An 18,080-nucleotide genomic window follows, 5' to 3' on the forward strand; every position below is an offset into this window, starting at 1 on the left:
ACAAGACCCTGAATCAGCCTGGGCCTTGATCTCGGACTTCACAGCCTCCAGAACTGTGAGAAATAAATGTTTGCTGTTTGAGCCACAAGATTACGGTAATTTGTTATAGCAGCCCAGATGGACTAAGACACTACCGCCAGTCTTCAGTACACATGACATCTTCAGACCTTTGACATTCATCATTTCCTCCTCCTCAAAACTCTCTACACCCAAGGTTTCCATGATACCCCATTACCTTGGTTCTCTTGCAAAACCTCTGACCACTCCTGGCTATTACTGCTCTATCTACCCCTTAAATATTGAATTTTCTCTGGTTCAATTCTCCTCTTTTCGTTCCATACACATTTTCTCAACAATCTCATTTTTTTCTTTATATCTGACAATCAGTTGGATATTAGTAATTGCCAAATCAAATCTCTAATTTTCACTTATCTCCTGACCCATATATCTAAACACCTAAATGACATCTCTACTTTGATTTAGGCAAGCACCTTTAATTCCACATATACAAAACTAAGCTCAGCATTTCTTTCCCGCATCCAAAGGTATTTATTCTCCTGAATCCCCCCCTATTTACATTCGTAGCATCAATACCCACCCAATTAACTAGGCTAGACACTTTGTTACCTTCAACTACTCTTTCTCCTTTATCTCTCACAACCATTTCATTACTAAATTTTGCTAATTTGAGCTTTTAAATTTCTCTAGACTCCATACCTTCTTTTCCATTCCCACTGTAAAAGCTGCTGAGTTTTCGCACATTGCTCTTTCTCCCTCCAGTCCACTGCCATTTGGGTCATATTTCTATGCTGTTTGTTTTTCAAGACCCCCATTTCTCGACAGACCCCACTGTCTTACAGAGTCAAGGCCAAATTCCGTAGCCTGATATACAGAATTTTTCATACTCTACTCTAGCAAAGTTCACTTCGATTCCCATCTACACTATAATTCTCTCTGTTCTTGGAACAAGACATTCACACATTTACATGTTTTTCTCTCTGCCTTTAATCTCCTTTACCCTCTTTTCCACATGACAGTGCTTATTCATCCTACATAACTTGGCTTAAACATCACCTCTCATAAGAAGTCCTCTTTCTTTCAGTAAAGTGGATCCATCTTCTTCATTTATCATTATTTATTTCAAGACTGTCCCCATTAATGACTAAGGGATAGCATCTTTCATTTATTCATTTATTTTTGTTCTAGCACTTAGCACAATGCCTGCAAAAGCGATAAATACTTGTCAAGTCTATGAATCTCAAGTGGTGCTGTGCTTGACAACTGGCAACAAACAGCAAATAAGAAAACCCAACTACTGTACTTCAATATAGGATGGGGGAGGGGAAGGAATCCAGGCTGACTATGAATTATAATGGCTCAATAATAACCAATTATCCATCTTTAAAATGTCTCAAACTATATTTCAGGTATTGTGCGTAAGTTTACCTCTTAGCTTATCTCATTCATACTGCCTAAATAAAACTAATGAAATACTTAAGAAGTATTTCAAATCTTTCTCTAACATACTTAAGTGGGTTGATATGAAAGAATACAAGAATTTCAAATGATTAAGATACTTGACTCCAGGTTAAATACTATATAGATAAATGCATTAAATTCTAAATGTATTAATGGACAGCAAAAAATAAACAAAAGAGGGGTGCCTGGCTGGTTCAATCAGTACAGCACAAAACTCTTAATCTCAGGGTCATGAGTTCAAGCTCCACGTTGTCTGTGGGGCCTTCTTTTTAAAAAAATAAAAGTAAAAAAAGATATTTAAGTAAAAAAATTAAAAAAAAGTAAAGTCATATAAGGGATTAACCCATGTGGTCATTATTAATTTTTCTTGGACAAATCTCAGTAAAAGTGTAAGAAAATAAAAACAAAAAGAAAAATAAAGATAGGCATGCCTGGGTGGCCCAGTTAGTTAAGTGTCTGCCTTTGGCTCAGGTCATAATCCCAGGGTCCTGGTCCCCCATTGGCCTCCCTGCTCAGTGGAGAGCCTGCTTCTCTCTCTGCCTCTGCCTGCTGCTCCCACTGCTTGTGCTCTAACAAATAAATAAACAAAGAAACAAACAACAACAAAAACCCTTAAAAAGAAAAGAAAAGAAAAGAAAAGAAGAGGAAAAGAAAAGAAAAGAAAAGAAAAGAAAAGAAAAGAAAAGAAAAGAAAAGAAAGTTGGGGGGCTTCTGGGTAGACTCAGTCAGTTAAGTGTCTGCCTTCAGCTCAGGTCGTGGGGTCGAGCCCTGCATCAGAGCCTGCTTCTCCGTCTCCCTCCTCCCCCCTCCCTCTCATGCTCTCTCACTCTCTCTCAAAAGACCCTGGGATCATGACCTGAGCCAAAGGCAGATTATTAACGACTATGCCACCCAGGCGTCCCTAAATAAATACAATCTTAAAAAATGAGAGAGAGAGAGAAAGAGAGAGTTGGCTAAATAAGTTCACCTCTCAGAAACAAATGATATTTCCTAACTTCCTAAATAGTATGCAGTCATATGCAAAGTCAGGAAAATAAAGTCTTAATTTCAAAATATCAAAATCAAACTGTCATAAAAATCAGTAATTTTTAAGGTAAGATCTCCTTAGCATGACAGTATATTATAAGAACAGGAAACTGGAAACACATTAAATATCCAATAATAAATGATAAAGTTAAATTGATATACCCAAAAGATGTAATAGTTCAGCCACTGAGTGATGTTTTCCTGGAATTTTATAGAATAACCTTTCCTTATGTCATCAACATTAAGGAAAAGATAAGAATACTACTAGTATCTTTTTATCTTATAGCTATATCTTATAGCTTTTTAATTTAATTTTCTTTTATTTATTTATTTAAGTAGGCTCCACACCCAACATGGGACTTGAAGTCATGACTCTGATATCACGAGTCACATGCTCCACCCACTGAGCCAGCCAGGTGCCCCTATCTTATAGCTTTTTTAAATTGAATTTTTTATTTTGAGATCATTGTAAAAAATGACACAGAAATCCCATTTCTCCTTACCCAGCTTCTCCTAATGGTAACATCTTGTAAAATCATAGTAAAATATCAACACCAAGATACTGACATTAATACAATCTACTTTCTTATGCAGAGTTCCCCAGTTTTACTGTATTTATTCACATTTTTGTGTGTGTCTGTGTATTTACTTCTACTCAATTTATCACAAATGTAGGTTCATGTATCTGCCACCGAGTCAAGACACAAAATAGTTCTATCACCATAAAAATCCCTCTTGTTATCCTTTCACAACCACACTCCTTCCTTATACTTTTTCTAATTTCAGCAATTGTGTATTCACTCAATACGTCTTTACTGAACATCTACTATGTGCCAAGCACTCTTGTTTGTATACAATTCAAAAAGCATGGATTATTTTTTTCAGTTTGTAAAAGCAGTTTTTCGAAAGACAAGGTTTTTGGTCTTTCGATCCAATTTTAATGTAGATACATGAAAAAAATTCAAATGAAAAGTATTACTAATTGAAAAGACACTTTAGGAACAAATATAGAGTGCACTGATTGAATAATTCCAGGAACACTGTGGTATTAAGCACACATTTCCTTATCATATTATCATAATCTGATTAGCTTTAGAGAGATTTAGGTAATAAAATCATACTAACTTCCAAAGAAAGCTTTATAATAAAGAGTTACAGAATCAACTAGGTTTATTATTCACTTACAATTCAAAGTACACAAATTTAGTGGATTTTCTTCCAATAAGTTCTTACAGAGGGTTTACATAAAAAGGACTACTCAAAGGATACAATTCAAGATATAGAAGTATTCAAATGTCTAAAAAGTTATCCCAAATTAAAACATCTGCTCTTCAAAAGACACTGTTAAGAAAATGAAAAGGCAAACCACAGACTGAAAGAAATTATTTGCAAAATACCTGATAAAGACTTGTATCTGAAATTAATTCATCTATCTATCTGTCTTTAAAGTAGGCTCCATACCCAGCGTGGAGCCCAATATGGGGCTTGAACTCACAACCCTGAGATCAAGACTTGAGCTGAGATCAGGAGTCCCATGCTGGGGGCGCCTGGGTGGCTCTGTAGGTTGAGAAACCAACTCTTAGTTTCCACTCAGGTCATGATCTCAGAGTCATGGGATCAAGCCCACTCAGCAGGGAATCTGCTTCCTCTCTCTGTCTCCCTCTGCCCCTCCCCCTGCGCACTCTCTCTTTCTCTCAAATAAATCTTTTAAAAAAAGAGTTGGATGCTTAACTGATGGAATCACCCAGGCTCCCCTGTATTTGAAATCAAAAAACAAAACAAAACAAAAAAGCCTTAATAAGAAGCTAAACAATCAAATAGAAAAGAAAATTTGATCTGAGACTTTACAAAAAATATTCAAATGCAGTAAGTACATGAAAAGGTGACTAACATCATTAGTAACCAGGAAAATGCAAATTGAAGCCACAATGAGATACCACTACATATCCACTACAATGGCTAAAAGTTTTTTTTATTTCAAGTAACAAAAATAAATAAAATAATAACTGGAACCTTCATACATTGCCAGTAACTATGCAAAATGGCACAGCCAGTTTGGAAAATAGTTTGGCAGTTTCACAGCAAGTTAAACAGACACTTATCATATGACCCAGCAATTCTTCTCCCATGTATTTACCCAAGAGAAATGAAACCATATACACTCAAAAGATCTGTATGCAAATGTCCAGAATAACTTTGCACGTAATAGCTGAAAATGGAAACTCAAATGTCCACCAACTGGTGAGTTGATAAATAAATTGTACTATATTCAGCAACAAAAAGGAACAACTGACAATACATACAAAGTGGATAAATCTCAAACATATTCTTCCAAGTAGTAAAAAAGCCAGACATAGAAAACTATATAATTCCATTTAGATGACCTTCAAAAAGAGACAAAAACAAAAGGACAGAAAACAGATCAGTGACTGCCAGAGGCTAGGGAGGGAACTGACTTCACAGGGGCAAAGAGAACTTTTTTTTTTTTTTTTTTAAAGATTTATTTGCGAGACCAAGATAACACAAGCAGGGGGATAGGCAGAGGGAGAAAATGAGGGACTCCCCTGAGTGCAGAGCCTGAGGCCATCTCTGTCCCAAGACCCTGAGATGATGACCTGAGCCAAAGTCAGACTCTTAATCGCTTAACTGACTGAGCCACCCAGGTGTCCCAAAAGAACATTTTGTAGAGACAGAAATGTCCTGTATCTATACCTTGGTTGTGGTAGTAGCTACGTTTATGTATACACCTGTCAAAACGCATTGAACTGTCCAGGTAAAAAAGTGAATTTATTACATGTAAATTATACTTCAATAAACGTACCTAAAGAAAAATTATCCCAAGTAAAAAAATTATAATAAAATCATACATTTTACTATCCAGATTGTACAATTTATAAAAGCTTCCGGATTTTCTTACTTAAAAAAATAATCTTCCCTGGGGTGCCTGGCTGGCTCAGTTAGTAGAGCATGCGACTCTTGATCTTGGGGTTGTGAGCTGGAGCTTCATGTGTGCCGCAGAGTTTACTAAAAAAATAAAAAATAGGTCACCTTGGTGGCTCAGTCAGTAGGACGTCCAACTCTTGATTGTGGCTCTGGTCATGATCTCTGCATCGTGAGATCAAGCCCCACATATGGCTCAAGCGCTGGGCATGACCCTGCTTAGGATTCTCTCTCTCCCTCTCCCTCTGTCCCCACCAAAAAATAATAAATAATAATAAAAAATATAAAATAATCTTCCTTTTCCCTCCTGTGGGATGGTGAGTAGTCATGTTAGCCCTAGATGGGGTGGGGGTTGTCAGAGCCCAAGTGAACCAAGGAAGGAGTCCATGTGGGAAGATACATGTGCTTAGCCCAAGCACTGGAAGGGAGGGTCAACACAGAGGGGCAACCTTGCATGGGGCACTAGGTGTGAACCGAGTGAAGAGGATGTCTTCACATGGAAGCAGCCCAATGTGGGGTATCAGAACCTAAGTGGGATAAGAAATACACCCACAGGGGCGCCTGGGTGGCGCAGTCGTTAAGCGTCTGCCTTCGGCTCAGGGCGTGATCCCAGCGTTCTGGGATCGAGTCCCACATCAGGCTCCTCCGCTAGGAGCCTGCTTCTTCCTCTCCCACTCCCCCTGCTTGTGTTCCCTCTCTCTCTGGCTGTCTCTCTCTGTCAAATAAATAAAAATAAAATCTTAAAAAAAGAAAAAAGAAATACACCCACAAACAGTGGGGAAACTAACATTGGGAGTCAGAGTCAGAGCAGGTTGAAGAAGGTGTCCCTGAACTGGGACATCCTGGTATGGGCTGTTAGCTCCTGAGATGGGTAGTGGAGTGGGAGGGATAGAATAAAGAATCAGCAGAGAAAAAAGGCATCCAGGAGAGGAGACGGTGGTAGCAAATATGAAAGTTTGGTTAAATACAGGAAGATGTGAACAAATAAGTAAATATATTAAGGATAATGGAAGCCAGATTTCTCACTAACAGAGAAGAATATTACAAATATGAAAAAGAAAAAAACTAGAATGGACCGTGGAGTGTTGTGCTGAAATTGGAGGTATTAGTGTGAACTCATCATTTTCAATATATACAGATAAATATAAATGTAAATGTGTGTGTGTGTACATCTATGTATTCCCAGTTTCATCCATTAAGAGGGTCTGGGAGCATTAACAACCCAACAGCAGCAAACATACTAGCACTGAGATTGTAGCTTCAAAAGGTCATTCTCCCCTAAAAGGATCCAGGGCTCCCCAGAGAAACAGCCAACTGCAGGACTAAGGCAGGTACAGTACAGGATAAATCTGTGCCAAAAAGTAAAGACATGCTCAAAGAATGATGGGCACATGCCATAAGGACACAAAAGCCAGCCTGAATGGGCTCTCATTGGCCAAATGAGGAACAATCTAAACATTGAAATAAATAGTAACAGAATATAATCCACGAAGAAACATTCATACAGATAGGAATACAGGAATACATTAGAAGTTAGATGAGGAACAAGATATTTACATAGTTTTGAAGTACTCCACACAACACTGTGTATTAACAACTACATACTAACTTTATAGCAAGGAATCCTGGCAGGCATTACTTGTATCAAGTAAGTAATCAAAGTGAAAATCACCAATAACGGAATAAACTGAAATTGTGTACCACCTGAAGACTGCAATGAGCATGACTTCTGTGATATTTCTACCCAAGTACATAACCAGTATGTATCTAACCGTAAGAGAACAGATAATCCCAAATTGAGGGGCATTCTACAAAATAACTGCTCTGTAATCTTCATAAGTGCCAAGATTATGAAAGTCAAGAGAAGATGGAGGAACTGTTCCAGAATGAAGAAGACTAAAGAGATACGACAAGTAAAAGCAACATATAATTCTGAATGGGATCCTTTTGCCAGTACAAAGATTAACAGAAAAATCAACAAAGCTTGAACCAGTTGGTAAATGGAGTACTGTATCAGTACAAATTTCCTGATTTTGATAATTGTATTGTGATTATGCAGGAGAATATCCCTGTTTATAAAAATGCACACTAGAGCACTCTGGGGTGACAAGGCGTCAGGTCAGCAGCTTCCTCTCAAATGGTGCAGAGAATAAAGTTCTTTGTACCTCACCGGCAAGTTTTCTGCAAGTATGTGATTGTTTCAGCTTTAAGTGAGGGGAAAAAACAATGTTGGTAAAAACGAAATAATATTAAAAATAAACTGTGACTCTTCATATTGTTAACCTTGGTAAGAGACACCAGACTATGCAAAATTACTAGCAAATAAAATGTTGGAGCCAGAAGACACTTTAAACACAGCCCAACCCCTTCTCTTAACAATTGACCTCAATCAGGTTGTGAATAGTGAAAGATGTAAAAATATAAAAGGTTCCCACTAAAGGAAGTTATTAGAAGAGTAATAGTGAAGGGCAGTTGACCAAGAGTGGGTAGAACAATGACATTCTGACGCTACAAATGGCTGTACCCATCAGCAAAGCACAATCTCAGCATCTCCACTGAAAGATGAAGGTACTGTATGCCACTATCCAAAATTCCTTGCCAATGTGCAACTGGAATTACACTGAAATAGTTGTGCTTCCCGGTTCAACTAATTACATTAGGCTTAGCTATACACTAACACAAAGAAATGCAAATACAAAAATAAACGTGCATGAACCCTTAATTTTCTTAAATTGCAGAAGTTCATGACGAAACAAATACAATGCATTTGCCAAACTGTTCCTTATGAAGAATGTTTTGTGATGAATTGTAAGAATAATTAAAACACACATTAAACGCTGCATGTCAACTATACTAAAAAAAAACTTTTAATCCAAAAAAATTTTTTTAAAGCACAAATGAACGTGAAACAAGACTTTCAGCGGTCGGCTGACCTTACTTAAAAGATAGTGTTCAGACCCTCTGAAATGACTGTCATATCTATCCTGAAAGAACAGGGAGCATTTCCTAGAAATGTTGAGAAGTGCAAGGATCCTCTTCCCCTCCCCGGTACCACGCGTTCACCGGGGCGGTGACTAGACAGGCCCCCAACAACGCAGGGGTGAGGTAGCACTGGACTCTCAGCATTTCCTTTTGGAGAGGACAGCCCCCTGCGTCACTCGTTACTCACTCAGGATGCAGGGCAGAAGTTTATCCCCGAGGAACTTAACACAGTTGGCTCCCGCCCTCCCAGCCCTGCAGTCCTGACCCAATCCCGCCGGCACCAGGGCACTGCCCCTGGTACCCGGCCTCCTCCAGGGCTCGGGTCGCGGCACCCAGACTCTCCCCAGCTGGGCCTCCCCGGGCTCCTGCGGACTCGGCCTCCTCCCCTCCCCCTCCTCCCCTCCTCCCCTCCCCCTCCTCCCCTCCTCCCCTCCCCCTCCCCTCGTGCCGGCCCCTCACGCCCACCGCGAGGCTCAGCGCCGCCGAGAAGGCCGGACACCGACCGCCAGCTCCGCCGCCGCCCGGCCCGGCCCTCCCCGCCCCCCGGCTGCGACGCCCAGCCCCGCAGAGCCCACTGGACGGCAGCCGGGGGGGTAGGGGGGGCGGGGGCGGGGAGGCCTGGGGGCGGTGCCCGCCCCACACCCTTACCTGGCTTCTCGTGGTCGTAGCCTACTACGATGAAGTAGTCAGCCAGCCGGGCCATGGCCGCCGCCGCCGCGCCCGGGAAGCAGGTGCTCGTAGCCGCCCTCGCCGCCGCCGCCCACCCGGCCCGGGAGGGCTCAGCATTTTTCCTGCAGCAGCAGTAGCGGCAGCGGCGGCACTTCAGCCATGTTTGACAACCGAGGCGCACTGTGCGCCTGCGCCGCGCGGAGCGCCCGCTCCTCCCCCGCCCCCACCCGCGCTGCCTCGGGAACCCCGAGCGGGCGGTGAGCCCACGGCGCGGCATCTAGGGCAGCGCGGACCGCTGGGTTTGCAGGCTAGGCGGCCAGGGGTATTCCCGCCCCCGCGGCCTCTCCAGGCGGTTCACTTTGAAGCCTAGCTGCCCCTTCGTGGCCCACCTCCCCCTCCCCCTCCCCCTCCCCTAATTTTTTCCAAAGCGGGGACTCCTTCCTTCCGCCTTCTCTATTCTTTCTTTCTGGATCTGGGAAGAAAAGACAGGGATGGTTGAGGGGTCTCCTAGAAAGTTTGCTTCTTCCCCTCCCCCCTCTACTCCGCTCCCAAAGACGAGATTCTCCCGCCCTCGACTGGAGCATGGAATTTGCACTGCCAGGGCTTTTGCTGCACGTTTCCTGTTTATGTTGTGCAGATGGGAATTTTAGGAACATGCCACCGAGCAGGCGGGGGGAGGGAGAGGCTTTTGCGCAATCTTGAGGCGCCTCGTGCTTCAGTGCTGGGTGGGCTGGGGGCGGTTGGCCTGGGCTTCCCCCGGAGTGCCCGAAGTTGGGGGGGGGGCTGGATTCCACCGAAAAACGCGGCATCCCCGGGATCCTCCCAACTGGCCGGATCCAACGGAGTACGAAGGAGGAGGCTTTGTGTCTCCCAGGGAGCCCTCCCTTCTACGTTTTCTCTCCTTGCAGCGGTCCCAGGGCTCTTGCCAGAGCGGGTGATGACTTCCTACTTCCCTACTCAATCACGCAATACAGTGAATTAGTGGGTCTCATCATCCAGTCTAGGAATCATCTAGGTCACTTTCTTGTTTGCTGCTCGTATTGATCATTTAAGATTTGGCTGGTGAGACACCCAGATGACTTTGTTTTGTCAATTATTAGTATCTGAGGAAGTTTTAGTAGTAGGATAATTACAGGTGGTAGACTGAAGTTTGGGGAATCTCCATCGTTTGCAAATGTGATTATCTTCTTGGTTGCTTATCGCTACTCATTAATTGAGGACTTGACCATTTATATCTAAGAGTTCTGACCAGTGTCTTTTATACAGTAGGTGCTTAAATATTTTTAATGGGTGATAGTACAATTTCCCCCAACTACCAACAGGAAGTTGCAATAGCTTGAACTCTGAACAGGCAGTCCAGAGGGTTGGAGTTTCAACTTCTGAAAGTTTAATTGATCATTTCCTCTTTCTGTGCCATACTTTCTTCCCCTACAGATTGAGAGGGCTGGGCTACACGAGGAGAACTGAAATTCTCAGGAAGGAATACCTTAACTCTAGGAATTTATTTGCAGATTGCTTGTGGTCAAACTGAATCAGCTTAGTTACAAGGGTGGAGGGAAGATAACAGATTAATCTGGAAAATAATTAAGCCAAAAAAAGCCTCAGTCACACCTCATGCAAGAATCCTCTCTATAACTTCCCTGAAGAGCTCATCATACAACTTGATCACTTTCAGTGAGGAGTAACCTACTTCCTTGCGAGGTAGCTGAGGTAGCTGGTTCCACTGTTTAAAAGCCCTATTGTTAGAAAGGTCTTCCTCATTTATGTTAGAGTTGTCATGTAACTTCCCCTAATTTTGCTCTCTGGAACTACCCAGAAAAAAAAGAAGAAAAAAAAAAAAAAAAAACAACGCACACACAAATCTTTCGGTTAGACTTTCACATTTTTAAGGCAGCTGTCATGTTCCTTCCCCATTTTACTTTTTTTTAAGGCAAAGGGGTACCTGGCTGGCTCAGTCGGAAGAGCACGTAACTCTTGGTCTCAGGGTCTTGAGTTCCAGCCCCATGTTGGGTATAGAGATTACTTAAATAAATAAAACTTTTTTAAAAAATGTGAAATTTACATATCATAAAATTAACCCCATTAAAACATACAATTGGGTGGTATTTAGTAGATTCACAATGTTGTATAACTACCACTTCTATCTAGTTCCAAAACAATTTTGATCATACCCAGTAAGCAGCCACTCCCATTTCCCCTCCCCTAGCCCCTTGTAACCACCAATTTGCTTTTTCTCTATGAGTTTACCTATTACAGATATTTGATATAAATGGAATCATACAATATGTGACCTTTTGTGGGTTCTTTCATTTGTATAATGTTTTCAAGTTTCATCCATGTTGTAGCATGTATCAGTACTTCATTCTTTTTTATGGCTGAATAGTATTCCATTTTGTGTGTGTGTGTGTGTGTGTGTGTGTGTGTGTGTATACCATATGAAATACAAATGTATCTATTTTTTCTTTTGTTTTCTGTGCTTTTGGTGTCATATCTAATTCCATGGCCAAATCCAAGGTCATAAAAATTTGCTCCTGTTTTCTTCTAAGAGTTACATAGTTTTAGCTCTTGTATTTAGGCCATTTTGAGTTTCTGTACATGACATAGAAGTGCCATTTTACTTTTTAAATGTGTTGAGTTTTATTAACAAGCGTTGGTTCAAATTATTTAAACTTTTTTTTAATAGAAGCTTAGTTGTTTTTTTTAAGATTTTATTTATCTGAGAAAGAGAAAGACAGAGATAGTGACAGAGATAGCGTGAGAGAGAGCATGAGTTGGGGGCAGAGAGAGAGTGAGAAGCAGACTCCCCACTGAGCAAGGAGCCCAATGCTGGGCTCAATCCCAGGACCCTGAGATCATGACCTGAGCCAAAGGAAGACGCTTAATCCACTGAACCACCCAGGCACCCCAAAGCTTAGTTGTTTTCAAAGTCTAGAAGTAAATGCTGTGTGCTATAAGGCATATTCCACCTGCTGGGTCATAGGTGGGCTGCCATTCCATTTCACATGTGTGTTCTGTAGCATAGGGATTCTGACATATCCCAGCTATATGTATAAAGGCACCATATGTTTATGCACACATGTGAGCATATTTAGCATACGCTGGAGCTGTACTTTGCTTCTCAGCCAACAGTTGCCAGTCTGCTGAAACTGATAAGCCCTGACAAGGCTTCTGATTACTGAGGTTGGCTGAAAGCCAGACCATCCCCTCGAGATAACCACCATCACCTTTCACCAAAGAGTGAGGGAGTAAAGCAATCCCAGATTTGTTTTCACTGATGTCTGGCAGGAGCAGGAAGGGAAGAAGAATATGCAACACAATGATGATGTGTACACAGCAGATACCTTTCATTCACGCTTTAGAAGGAAAAAGGGCCAATTACTAGTGAGCAAGAATTATCAGTCCTCTGCTCCTGCAGTTGTCTGTTGCGGAGTGAGTGGTTGATCTCTACAGTCATTTCAAGTGCTTCCTGTGGTTAGCCACTACAGTTCAGAGAGGCAGTGTGAGAGTTAGACTTAACCAAATGTCCGCGGGCGGGGCTGCGGCCTCTTCAAAAGGTCTCAACAACCAATAACAAAGGAGACCATTTAGAAAATTGCTGATCCTTTGCCATATCTCCATCCACTCAGCTGCCTAGCAGACTTAACGATCCTCACCCTTGACAACATGCCTCTCTCTCAGCCCTACATTCATCACTCAGCCTTACTGATCCTACTTCCCAAATACGTATACTTCTCTCCACCCCCATTGCCACCCACTCTCTGAGCCACTCTCTGAGCCCCTATCACTTTCCACCGTAACTATTGCAATAACTTCCTAACTGATGTCCATGTTTCATGGGTGGTTCCAGACTTTCTACGTAGGTAAAACTTAGGGACAGTAAGTGAGCTGCGAACCTTGTCTTCAAATTCAATTTGTGTAGCAGACACACTGTTTCTACCTGGGGTGTATGTTTGGGGTATAGGAAGGAGGCTTCAGAGATGGTTGATGGAAATCGCCCTGCAGTTGCTTTCACACCTGTGATTATATGACTAGTTGGATCATGACACACATATTAAGTACCCCTGACATTAGCAGTTACAGTGTAAGTATATAAGTGCTGTAAGAGTTTACAGCCTGCTTTTACTTAGCTTGCATGTTTATTTGGTAAGCAGGACAGGCTACATAATTTGTAGAGCCCAAAGCAAAATGTAGACATAGGACCCTCTGTTAAAAAATTATTAAGAATTTCAAAACAGCACACCTAGGTGGCTCAGTTGGTTAAGCATCTGCCTTTGGCGGCTCAGGTCATGATCCCTGGGGTCCCCCTCCCCACTGCTCATGCCCTCTCTCTCTCTCTTGCTCTCTCTCAAATAAATAAATAAAATCTTTCAGAAAAGAAATTTCAAAAGCCGCTTGGGCTCAGTTGGTTAAGCGCTACAGGCTCCCTGCTCATCAGGTAGACTGCTTCTTCCTCTCCCACTCTCCCTGCTTGTGTTCCCTCTCTCGCTGCCTCTCTCTCTCTGTCAGATAAATAAATAAAATCTTTAAAAAAAGAAAAAAAGAATGATGTTTGCATTGATGATTTCTGTATGCCCAACATTTAGCACAGAGCTAGGCATATCATACATGCTCAGTAAATATCTGTTAAAGGAATAAATGCACTTTCAAATCATGTAGGCCAATACGTAAGAATTGCTTCATTCTAATCTGATAGTATAGGATCCCCACCTTGAGGCAGGTAGCATAATGGTTGCTCTTGTTAACAGCTTTGGCCACAGATGAAATCCAAATGGTTGAATAACCTCTTTTATAATCCATTTATTAATGCCACTCACTGTGTCATCAGTAGTGAGTTTCTCTCGAAGGCATCTCATCTTGTTCTGTTAGAGCCGTTAGTATAACAAGCTTCTGTATGTTCACCCTCTTCTCCATATTCTCTTCCATTTGTCCTAGAGCAACACGTATTCTTTAAGCTTAGGGAGGTTTGTCTCTGGCTTTATCACATACAGGGACTGATGTTTTCTTTCTTTTTTTTTTTAATATATATATATTAGTAAACTCTACATTCAATGTGGCGCTCAAACTGACCATCCTGAGATCAAGAGTCGCACGCTCTACGAACTAAGCCAGCCAGGTGCTCCAGAATTGATTGTTTCTGTCCATCTATTTTGTGCAAAAGCACAAAAATGAGGCAGCAAATTGTATGCCTGTTTTATACTTAATTTGGTTTTTGTACATGTGAATTTTTCTAGAAAGGATCTATATTTTATTAGCTCTTTCAAGAAGTCAGAGATCCCAAAAAAGTGCCAAGTTTTGAACCCTGCTTTACTTCTCCCTCTGAGTGACCAAATCTTCAAAGCTGATTGTGTCCTTTAGGAAAACTATTTTGTGTTATGACTCCAGGAAGTTTCTTAAAGCTTGTTTTCAAATGAACTTTGTAAACAAACCCTTAGCTCAGCAGCGTCCTTTTGAAACATATGAATAATAAATGCATTATAAAATTTCCTGTTTGAAAAAAGAGGCATCTGAGATAATTATGCAATGCACTTAGCTACTCACTTTTATTCTTATTAATATCATTAATATTATATATTGCTTCTCATTATTTTTCTTCATGACCTGAGTATGGTCATACTGGCTTTAGCTGAGAAACCACCACCACAAATTTTTTTAAACTCCAAACATTACTAAGAATAAGGCTTGGATTGAGGGCCTAAAAATAATTCAGTTGGAATGTGAAGAAGAAATTGAGACACCAATACAACAAATATTTAGCATATTTTTGTCTTTATATATGATTTCAGGATACATACATTTATTACCCAGCTTTGGGGTTTATTTATAATCTGACGCTTTAAGAATTCTTGGGCGCGCACACACACAAGTGTATCATCATTAACCAGAATTTCTTTTTTTTTTTTTTTGTCTTTCTCTTGACAGTGAGATTTTAAAGATGTTTCTTCCTTCCCTTTCTTCCTTCTACTCAATGTGAATCTACAATCACTGCAACTTGGATGAAACTCCACGTTAACAAATCACCAGCAGAACTCCCGCGGTGGTTTTCCTTCTAGATCCGACCGTTTAACTGAAACCTCAGTAGAGTGTGTGTGTGTGTGTGTGTGTGTGTGTGTGTGTGTGTGTGTGTGTGTGTGGCGATGATTAAGCGAACCCGAGGTTAAACGGAGGAAAAACAGATGCTAACATTTGGCAAATTTTATACACTTTTTCAATTTATACCCCACGAACCCTGAGGGGAACCCTCTGGTTCCTGTCCGACACCTACGCAAACGCAGACGCACGCGCACTTTCGAAGATACGTGCGTTGTAGCGAAATCCCGAGCTGCCATTCCAGTACTTCGCTTAAACAAGTAATTGGCGGGGTTTTCGAGCCTCAGATCTCTGTGCTGGAGCGACGAGGCGCACCTGAGCTGATAAGAAGCGTGCCAAGGCTGTCAGGTGGGAATTCCTGGCGTCGCCAGAGCAGGCGCCGGAGCCAGCAGCAGCGGAGCCCAGTCTCCACTCCTGCGCTCGCTGGGCGCGCTGAAGCAGCCCCAAGCTCAAAGCGAAGTTTGCATCTAGGTCGCGCCCCGCGATCCTGCAGAGGAGCTGGAGCGAATTCTCCCCACTCCCCACCCGCTCCCACGGAATCGTGGGCTTTCCAGAAAGACACAGAGAGGAGGCAACGGTGCACAGCCACAGGGACCTCTGCAGACCGACCCCCCCAGGGCTGGTGGGAAGTGGAAGGAACGAGTCCAGACCACGGGACCTTCCCTGGCTGTGGGCCAGCGCCCAGCTGTCCTTGACCTCTGCAGCAGTTGAGGCGCGCGCGCGCCAGGGAAATGAAAGTAAAACCTGTCTTGGCGCGGACCCAACTGGAAGCTGGCGACAAGTCGCGTCCTCAGAGAATGTCTTGGACGGGGTTGGTGCGAAGAGTCTGACTCTCAGGGAACAAACCGAAATGAAGAGATGGGAAGTGGGAGAAAAGCGGACTAGTTTGGCTGCGGGCGGCTCCTGGAAACGAGCAGGCGCGCGGTAATACCTACTGTCTGAGGTGCCAACAGACTAGCCGCCTGACCTAGTCTGCTGCAATGACAGCCCTGCGGCTCGCCAGGCGGCCGGAACCCAGCCACTACGCTGCTTTGCACCCCTCTGACCCCGAGCTCCTACGAGAGTCAGACCCAGCGCAGGAGCCAGGAATCTGTCCCCCACCCTCGGCTGGAACTCAGATCCATTCAGGTGACTCCCTTGGGGAAGAGTCCCCAGAACAAATAACTTCAGCCGCGGCCATTCCTTTCCGGGGTGCAGTCACCACGGTTCGGTCCTGAGAATGCAAAGGCCGCTGAACCAGCAGTGTGTGGCCCAGACCAGGCAAGGTCCCCTCCAGCCAGCGCCCAGCCTCCTTAGCACCGGGTGTCAGAACCAATTTGGCAGAGCTGGTAGGAAGCATAGAGGTCTGCAGGGGGCACATCATAGATGGGGAAACTAGAGGGGAAACGTGATGGACCCACGTTCACACAGCCACAGGGCGGGTACTAGAAGCCGGTCTGCGGAGTCCCAGTGGCCCAGCGCCCACGGCCTCTTAGTCTAGGCACCGGGCTTCAGGGCTTGAGAGTAGGGTAGGGGTTGCTAGGATTCCAGAGGCCGTAATGCAAGAACTAGGGAGCTTCGCGGAGCTGAGTTCCCTCTCAGTTTGGCCCTCAGAAGGGAAGTAAGAAAGTAAAGTCAAGAAGGGGTGATGGAGGGATGCCTGGGTGGCTCAGTGGGTTAAGCATCTGCCTTCCACTTAGGTCATGATCCCAGAATCCTGGGATGGAGTCCCACATCAGGCTTCCTTGCTCAGCAGGGAACCTGACGCTCCCCGTTTGTGCGCTCCCTCCCTCCCTCTCTCTCTCTCTGGCAAATAAATAAATGAAATCTTAAAAAAAAAAAAAAAGCGGTGATAGAGGAACACAAATGGGTGACAAACGTGCTTGGGGGTGATTCATCATGAACAGGCATAAATCCTTGGGCGGGGGCTAGGACTCTCCTTTCCCCCTTGACGGCATGATGACCCCAGCCTAGAAATATCCACGCCGCGCCCGAGTCTGCGGTGCTTGCTTGCCAGGCCGAGTAAGGACTCTTTCCTACGTTTGGTGTGAGTTTAGTCAAATTCTTCCCCTCTCTGAACTTCAGTTTTCTACTTGGTGAAATAAGAACAGTAATGTTAACCTTCCTCGCCTAACTCAAGGGTAGGTGTCAGGATCAAAGATCAGGATGTGGCTGTTGTGTAAACTCTAGAGCGATTAACATACGCGAAGCCTTAGTGTGCGCCCCGGCAGTAAATCTCACGTTTACAATGGGTGAATGAAGTCTCCGAGGGCAGCAAGGCAAACTCTCAGGTTGTAACCTTGTAAGGAATAACTGGATTACAAGGCGGCGGGGGCGGGGGGGATCGAAACGGTATCGTCCGTCCTAATTTTGGTTATTCCCACATTTCCAAATAGGCAATTAAATTCTGAAACTTCAGATAATTCTCCCCTCCAAATCCCAATTCTCAAATCAGCCTTTCCGAGCCTTGCCCCTATTGCGAAATCTTACTAGCCCGTCCCAGAACCTTGGAGTCTCAGCCTCTCTGGGGGTGCTGGCGAGCCCCACTCCCCTAGTCTTTGCTCGGTGTCCGGTCCCTGCGGCTCCGCAGGAGTCTGGGGTCGCGTTCAGGTCAGGCGCCGAGCCGGCAGGGGGCGCGGTCCACTCGAGGCCACCGCTCCCGAGGTCCCGGGCTCCGGCCATCCGCGTGGTACCTCCCGGGGGCTCTTGCAGTTCCGTGCCAGTAGGCCTCGCACTCTGGGTTGCATAGGTCCTGAGTAAGGACCCCAAGAAGTTGTACCGTCCCTACTTCACCCTGGTTTATGTTCTGAACCCTGTGCCCATAGAGTCAGGGTTGTGGCATTTCCTATACCAATCTTTGGAGCTCATCTCTGAGTCCTTTGGGCACGAGGGACCCCCCCACCCGCACCCCCACCCCC

At 43.8% G+C, this 18,080-nt stretch overlaps 1 protein-coding gene across 1 annotated transcript in view; it reads right to left on the reverse strand.

Annotated features, from left to right (window-relative positions):
* SBF2 (SET binding factor 2) overlaps nt 1-9,278 on the reverse strand; it is a 452,940-nt gene extending 443,662 nt beyond the window's left edge. The window contains 1 exon segment of the mRNA XM_040630773.1: nt 9,076-9,278. Within this exon segment, the coding sequence (XP_040486707.1) occupies nt 9,076-9,130 (55 nt within the window). The 5' untranslated portion in view covers nt 9,131-9,278.
* Between the last annotated feature and the right edge of the window lie 8,802 nt (nt 9,279-18,080).

The sequence above is a fragment of the Ursus maritimus genome, unplaced genomic scaffold, assembly GCF_017311325.1.
Source record: "Ursus maritimus isolate PB19 unplaced genomic scaffold, ASM1731132v1 scaffold_16, whole genome shotgun sequence".
NCBI classification, from domain to species: Eukaryota; Metazoa; Chordata; class Mammalia; order Carnivora; family Ursidae; genus Ursus; species Ursus maritimus.